The following is an 8,148-nucleotide window of genomic DNA, read 5'->3' as shown; positions in this document are numbered from 1 at the left end:
ATGTCCTCTGCATGGGAAGCTTCTGGAGTACTACTGCCTGGATGATGAGACCTGTGTCTGCGTTTCCTGTGCCATTGAAGACCAGCACCGCCTACACAACATGAAGACCTTCTCCACGGCCCACAAAGAGCTCCTGGAGAAGCTGAAAGCTGAGCAGGAGGCCTTACAGGTGAAAACTGAGGATGACAACATGAGTCTGGAGAAGTGGGAGAAGAGTGAACGAGAGAAGCTGGCTCGCTGCAGCGTGCGTCTGATTGAGGCCGTGACTAATCTGAGGGACATTTCTCTGAGCAGCGTCCAAAGTTCAGTCTCTGCTAGAATGGTGTCCATCAGAACCAGCAGGAGCAGCATGGAGGCAGCCCAGAACGAGAAGGACACCTTCAGGTTCCTGCAGATGTACTCTCAGGTGAACCAGGATGTGGAGAAAGCCAAGGCTGTGGATCTGAGGAAAGGTTTGGAGCCTGGAAGCCATCGAGATAAACTGCTCCTGAAGGTTAGACAGAACGGGGAGAAGATAGAGAAGCAAGCATCTGACTTTACACAATCATTGTTGGCCCTGATTGATCCTGAAAGCCAACAGGATCTCAGTGGTTCCTCAGAGCTGATCTTTGTACCCCAGACCTCCAGTTCCAGCGTGTCGCTGTCTAAAGACAAAAGGACAGTTTTCTACCACAGGTGGCTGGGTCAATGTTCTGCAACTCTTCTAATCCAGAGCACCAGGGCAGATCCTGTCTATCACAGATGGATGCTCAGTCTTACTGATGAGACTGATTGGATGATCGGTTTGTGTGATAAACAGTCTGCAAAGAACCCGATGAAAGGACCAGCCTATGGACTGAGCTGGGAAGGTAACAGCGTGAGCTGTGTTTCAACAATATATACTGGCGATCAAGATGCCCCATTTAGTTCAAAATCCTCTGGTGAAAGAAAAGGGGAGCTCAGATTCAGTAATTCTCTTAGTCCTCAGTCTCTATTCCTCACATCTAAAGACAAGATTGGAGAGGACATACCACGACCTGAAATGGTGGAGGTGTTATGGGATGTCAATGCCTCCACACTCTCCTTTTTCAGTAGAACTGGACGATACCAGAGGGAAGAAATGTTCCTTATTGGGGTCACACCAAACTGGGAACTGGTCCCCTTTGTTTGGCTAGGAAAGGGAAATGGCCAATACATCGATCAGCAGCAAATGAAATCTAATCTTCGGTTGCATTCTGTTCGTGTAAAGGCCAGCCACTCCTACTGTGGAGAAATGATTGACACTCTGCAGATTACAGAAGTTGTTTGTAAGCTTTTCTAAATGTTTGTAATATATGGCTACATGGTTAATTCTGAATATATTTTGGGAGCCAATCTGATGGATTTATAAAAATTTCGGATTTACTTTTCATTGCAGCCTATTACGTTAGCTAAATAATCTATCATTTGCATGGAGCATCATTAAACAGAAAATGTGTTTTTTTTCTATCAATTTATTTTCCTCTATCATATTGGTAAAAGGCTTGTAAGCTATTTCTTTCACAGACAATGTAAATTCTTTCATAAAGAATAAAGCCAAACAAATACTGAAAGCTTAAATGTTTTATTGACTCTATGAAATAATACCAATTTTATTTAAGATCTTGGCAACAGATTTAAAATACAAACTTTTGCATAACAGCAGAAAAAGAGAACATTTTGAAATAAGAACTGCATGAACTGTGTCAAAATTTATAGCTCAAGGCGCTGAAGTTGAAATTCTTACTATAGAGCCTAAAACAAATAAAAAAAAACAATTTTTGGTACGATCAGGAGCTGAACTAGATACATATTTTTTTTATTGATTGGTCCTTCTGCTCCTGATCTAACACTTATTAATATATACTATTAATGGTCCAATAATATAACAATCAGCACACAAAAATGCTATTTTAAAGTGCGCAGCATGGCTGTTGAAATGATACATCTTCTAACAATAGTTCCTTTTTCTAATTTGCTAATAAATTTGTATATAATATAAAACATTTTACAATAAATTAAGACATTTGCTTCAAAATGATTAACTGGGGGAGAAGGCTTGTAGCAGAACTTCGGCACAGTGAACAGGACAATGTCAGGCTTATTGTTTATGAACAGATCAAAAGTTGTATTAATAGAAGAAACTACAAGGAATGATAAGCTGAGGAATCAAAGCTCAAGCTTTTTTTTCCAGATATCTGTCACTCCTGGAACGTCTTGAGATTGTTTTAAGTCTAAACAGAGATAATATATGAGGAAAACGTTTCTTAAAATGTGATAGTGAATTAAAAGCAGACATAAGGACAGTATTTCAGAGGTGCTGCCTATGGGCTGATTTAGAAACTGTTGCTGGATGTTCAGCTGTTGCCAAAGACGGTGTTGAGCTGCTGGGTGACTCGGATGAAGGTCGTCCTGCGGCTCAGCTCCTTCAGCTTCCCCGCCCCCACGTAGGTGCAGGTTGAACGGACGCCTCCCAGGACGTCCCGTATCGTTTCGTCCACCGGGCCTTTGAAGGGAACTTCCACCGTCTTTCCCTCCGATGCTCTACAACAGTGAACGCGTCATCATGATAATCAGTCAGATACAGATAAGGTTAGTTTATTTAAAGAAACAAAGCCTGTTTCTCAGCTGATACCCCACCTGTAATCTGCTACGCCTCCAGCATGCTTCTTCATCGCCGTGTCGGAGCTCATCCCATAGAACAGCTTATATTTCTTGCCGTTCTTTTCGATGGTTTCCCCGCCGCTCTCTGTGTGGCCTGCCAGCATCCCCCCCAGCATCACAAAGTCGGCTCCGGCGCCTGAGGGGACCCAGAGGAAGCGGTTAGATCCCTGATTTAAAGGAACGGAAACCTGACTCCTTATAAAGGCAGCTAGAGAAAATAAAATATTTTAAGTCTCGTATAGGAGAGATTCATGTAAGAAAAACAGCAATGCTGCAACACAGTACATGAAAAAAAAACAACTATATTTGCTATAATAAATAGACACGCATCAAAAACCTCCTAGTAATAAGTCAAAATAACTCCTTTGGGATATTTTCAAAATACATTTTAGATTTGTTTTCCATTGTCTGTTTTATTTATTTCTGTACGTTTTTCTTTTTTTATGTTGCGTAAACAAAATTGACTGACTTACTACTTCCTATGTTCATTTTAAGACATTAAAATTTACCAAAAGCCTTTGAGACATCTCCTGGACAGGTACATCCTCCATCCTGCAGGACAGAACAGCGACAACATGCATCATCATATGAGGAAGATTGCATTGTAGAGAAAAGACAATGGGGGGGAATTATGCAATACTTGAAAACAAGCAAAAGACTAAAAATGCTTCAATGAATTTTCTAATGAGAGGACAGAAAGAAGAAGCTCAGTTACACTGATCATGGGGCCCAGAATCACATTTAGTTTGGTCTTAAGGAATGAAAAGAGACAATCTGGGCTCTGTTTAAAGAGCAGATCTGAACCCTTCAACCTCCAATCCAACCTATTTTAATCAGGATTTGCTTAAGAAAAACATCCAAAACACCTTTTCTTCATCTATTTCTTTTCTAAACAACCAGAAACATAATTTTCTGGCCTTTTTGTTTTTCTTGCAAAAAATAAAACACAACCATGCAAAATAATTTAACCAGAAAGTGCAGCAATGTAATCCCAAATAGCTAATAAGTAAAGATGAAAGTTTCTATGAAAACAGTTCAGCACACCGGCAAAAGTGTAAATCATTATGTCAGACTTACTTTCACTAAACTAAACCACAGAGTTTTCCTTTAATCAAACCCACAACTAGAGCCCTAATGGTTGCTTAGCTTCACAAACATGGCTTGATGACATGTCATGAAGCTTTTTCACACTGACACCTAGTGGACATTTAAAATCACTGCAGGTGGCCTATTTGACAGACCAAACTAACCTGATTTGGTGAGTTAATATGCAATATAATTTAAGTCATTGTATGTTATACTGTATTATTCTATATCTTATTTTAAATTCAAAATATAAATGTGTTATTTGTAGATGCAGGTAACAAATAATGCAAAAATATAACGTGGTATATTAAGTGTAATTGTAGTTTATGAAAATATACTTGTAAACTAGGATTTTAATATATATATTATCTTCAAAGTAAAGTAAGAACAGTAAATTAAATCAATTGAACAATAATTTAAATTCAGATAAATTGAGTCATAGCTGAGAGGAACAGGATGACACTAGAAGAGGAAAAGAGATGGAAATGGTCCCATGTGGCTGGAACCTCTCTTTAGCCTTCAGGCTGCTCCATTTTTCTTGATGATAAAATGCAAAAGATTGGAGATTCTTTTAGCACATGCATCCCGCTGACAGTTTAACACGTCAGAGTCAGTTAGAAACAGCTACTTTATCGGCCATCGATACGGTTCTGCTCTATGAGCTCCACACATCATCACCCATGTATCGGTGTTGCTGGACCCATCACTAGGTTCAAACAACAGTCTAGTTTATGAGTTTAAATCCAAACATACAAACCAAACTCATAAAACATCATAGTTCCACTAGTTGCTCTAAATGCTGGTATATTATCTTATTTTTTTGCCTGTTAGAACACTGCTTGATCTAATTATCATTTTTGATTTACAGCTTTATAACAGCAAATATTTTTTAATTTTAGGAGGAACTTCCTGGAAAGTTTCCACGCTGTCAGCTCGGTTTACAGCAGGCTGTTCAGGGCCGCGTTCATCCTAAACTAAAGTGGTATCAGGCTGCAGCTAAAGGTAGAAAAAGGGATATCAGAAGGATAAAAAAAAAAAATACAAGCTGACCTTATTGGTTCACCTTTTGATTCACTTCCAGGATTGTTAGCATCTTTATCTGCAAACTACATGCGCAATCGGCAATATTTGCTCCCTCTACCTTGCAAAAGATATCCAAACCTGCCAGATGGTCATTAACAAGGCCACTCCATGATAGTAGAAAAATGCATTTGTTTGGTGTAAAATCCTCCTCTTAATAACTACAATCTAAGTGTTTAGGTTTGGTTCCTTCACACCAAAAAAAGTTAAACATTTTTCAAGGTTAAGGGAATTTAGCTCACATCTGCAATGTTTCCTTTGTAAAAAAATGAAAATAAAAGTTTCTGTCTTTCATATCTCACGGCAACATTTCTGACCACTTTCAGTCTCATGTTGCCATCAGTTTTAAGCAACTAAAAAACAGCTAATAAGAAAAGTAACTGAGTTAATTCAGTTTGTTCAAAAATCCAAATGTAATGACTGCATCGATCCAGGAAACTCACGGATATAATGTGGCCTCCCAGGCCGTGGGCTGCATCTGCACATTCAATGACAGCGCTGAGCTGCGGGTAGCCAACCCCGGTCTTCTTACGGGTGGTACACACAGAGCCTGAACAGGAAGAAACAGAGAGTCAGAGACGTCTGCAGCCGAACAGGAAACAGCAGCTCCTTGACATCGTTAATTTGTTCCAATTCCATGCAATGAGGTGATTTTTATTAGATTTTAAATGCTCTACTAATTCCATGTCAAAGACCACCAAAGTCCAGGGTCTGTGCAGCACACAGACTTTCATAGCTGGTAATGATTAACCAAGGAGGCTTTGAAATGGTGGAATGGAATGAGGATCACCTGGTCCGATGCCCACTTTAATGATGTCAGCTCCAGCAAGAATCAGTTCTTCAACCATCTCTCCTGTTACCACGTTTCCTGCCTGATCAGCAGATAAAATAAAAATAAATAAATAAAAGTGTCCAGAAAGCATCACTATAAGAGTCGGACCTTAGGCGTTTCAGACATTTACTGACCATGATGGTGTGCGAAGGAAACTTCTGCCGGACGTCTTTGACGAAGTGAACAAAGTGCTCAGAGTAGCCGTTTGCCACGTCTACACAGATGTACTTGAGCTGCGGCACAGCCTCCACCACCGCAGAGATCTTCTCAAAGTCGCCCTCTCCGGTCCCCGTGCTGACGGCGACACTCTGGGGACGAAACAAGCAGAAAATATTCTCAAACAGGAGACATTAAAGACAGACTGAGGGTGTGAGATGAGTCATAAGTGAATGACTTTAATACCTCCAGGCACTCAGGGTGTTTTGAGGCAAACTCTGACCACTCATCCAGAGAGTAATGTTTGTGGATTGTAGTGAAGAGAGCAAACTAGAGGACAAGAAAAAATAAAATTAAACAATGGACCAATATAAAGCATGTAAAAATCACTATTACTCACTATTAGCTGTTCATCAAAATGGGGGAAAAAACAACATTAGAACCTTCGGTTTTATCAAAGCAACTCAATAAATACCCTTTAACTATCTGGTGTTGTACCGATAAATAATAATAATAAAGAAACTGTGCATGATATGGCATTGTTTAACGTTTTGATCCACCTGGTGAAGAGCCACGGCCATCTCAAAGGTCCCCACGGTGTCCATGTTGGCGGCGATGATGGGAATCCCTCTATAGCTTCCCTTGGAGTTCCTGAAGGTGAAGCTCCTCATCAGGTCCACCTAGATTTGAAAAGCCAACAACATCTCAGTGATGGAGAAGTTTTAAAGACTAAAATAGAGGTTAGTCCAAAGAATCAGTCAATATTTGAGAGAGAAAAATACATAAACGTTTTCTAAAAATCAAGGAAGAAATTAAGGAAAATAAATACAACAAACTAAACCATCCAGTTCATTCTTTTTTTCTTAAAATATCAATAAAATGGATAAAATCCTGCATTTTTGTAAAGAGGAAATAACATGTTTAATGTGACACAGATATAATCAGTTAAATAACTGTGATTGTTTTGGTGTCTGGATCAGCTGCACTGGCTCAGTCATCTTTAGGGCAAGAATCTTGTCCAGTTTTCATAGATACATTCAACACTGTAGAAGTATGAAGAAGCTTTAGGTTGTAAAACAGTATCTAAAGCTTTGAACATCTCACTCTGACATCAAACTACAGAAAGAAAAGTAGTGGGATAAAAGTTAAAGGACAAAGGTAACTGGAGGAGCTACCGTCATCATGGGCTTCACAAAGCTAATCTTTAAGGAAGAGTGGAGAAAAAGTCACTCAATAACCAGCGCAGATTGTGACAGGAGACTCAGCAAACACATGGATTAGATTGTTTTACACTAAATTATTTATAGAAGCTCTACCTTTGGCTGGAAAAATAAAAGTGTAACATTAAATTGGAACAAGCCTATAAAAACTAGCCATTTCAGAGATGGGCAACCTGGCACTGATTAAAGAATGTCCACTTTGACAGATTCCTTTTGGTCACAGAACATGACATAAACCTATTCACTTTTCTGGACTGCGTACTAAAAACAAACAAAAACATTTTCAGAGGGTAAAATTATCTCAGCAATTTAAATATACCCTCCATACAGTAAAAGCACGGTGGCGTCATCATCATGCTGTGGGAAGCCTTTTCTTTTACATTTACATTTAATTTGCTCAAATTTGAGCTATTTTATTTAGGGAATATCTGGGCAACATGCATAAACATGGGATTTTGTTCTATCTCTAAAATACGAAGATAAAATGCAGGGCAGATTGTGGTGGATACTGAAAGAATCCACAGCTGGACAGACCCACCTCACTCCTGGACTTGAGTGTGCTTCTTTTGGGCCGCAGGAGAACATCCTTGAAGTCCAGCTTGATGTCATTCTCAATGCGAGGCATTTTAAAACAGGATCAAATTACAAATAAATAAAAAATAAATAAATAAAATTGGTCCTTGAAGGAAAGTCTGGAAAAAAAGGACAAGAGATCAAATGTCGGGCTCTGGTGGAGGAATAGTGACTGTTTTTAAAAGTAGTTTTACTTGCAAGCAGTTGCCCGTACCCTCGTTTAGTAGCTTTGAGCTGAGCCTATTTGAACTTGGCAGCTCTCACACTGTGTTGTGTGCTGCAGTCTATCGGCCACCAAAGTATAACAAAAATTTTATAAATGACTTTTCTGATTTTTTGGCCGATATCATGCCAAAATATGACCGAGTTCTCATTGTTGGTGATTTTAATATTCATGTCTGCTGTCCGACTTCACCTATGGCTCAGTCATTTCTTAATGTTATTGATTCTTTTAATTTTGTGCAGTCTGTGACTGGTGCTACTCATGAACATGGTCACACTCTTGATTTGGTTTTATCTTATGGTCTACCAGTCTTTAAC

The 8,148-nt window shown here is 39.2% G+C and overlaps 1 protein-coding gene across 1 annotated transcript in view; it reads right to left on the bottom strand.

Annotated features, from left to right (window-relative positions):
* Nucleotides 1-1,687: 1,687 nt before the first annotated feature.
* Nucleotides 1,688-8,148, bottom strand: part of gmpr2 (guanosine monophosphate reductase 2) — a 9,316-nt gene continuing 2,855 nt past the window's right edge. Inside the window, exons 2-10 of the mRNA XM_015401823.1 lie at nucleotides 7,574-7,727; nucleotides 6,376-6,495; nucleotides 6,062-6,145; nucleotides 5,794-5,967; nucleotides 5,618-5,699; nucleotides 5,271-5,377; nucleotides 3,171-3,213; nucleotides 2,638-2,797; nucleotides 1,688-2,541 (exon numbers count right to left, since the gene is read on the bottom strand). Of these exons, the coding sequence (XP_015257309.1) occupies nucleotides 2,355-2,541; nucleotides 2,638-2,797; nucleotides 3,171-3,213; nucleotides 5,271-5,377; nucleotides 5,618-5,699; nucleotides 5,794-5,967; nucleotides 6,062-6,145; nucleotides 6,376-6,495; nucleotides 7,574-7,660 (1,044 nt within the window). The 5' untranslated portion in view covers nucleotides 7,661-7,727 and the 3' untranslated portion in view covers nucleotides 1,688-2,354. The remainder of the gene's footprint in view (nucleotides 2,542-2,637; nucleotides 2,798-3,170; nucleotides 3,214-5,270; nucleotides 5,378-5,617; nucleotides 5,700-5,793; nucleotides 5,968-6,061; nucleotides 6,146-6,375; nucleotides 6,496-7,573; nucleotides 7,728-8,148) is intronic.

The sequence above is a fragment of the Cyprinodon variegatus genome, unplaced genomic scaffold, assembly GCF_000732505.1.
Source record: "Cyprinodon variegatus isolate N-32 unplaced genomic scaffold, C_variegatus-1.0 Scaffold1262, whole genome shotgun sequence".
Classification (NCBI taxonomy): domain Eukaryota; kingdom Metazoa; phylum Chordata; class Actinopteri; order Cyprinodontiformes; family Cyprinodontidae; genus Cyprinodon; species Cyprinodon variegatus.
Note: the sequence above shows the minus strand (reverse complement) of the source record. Positions and strands in the feature narration are given on the sequence as shown.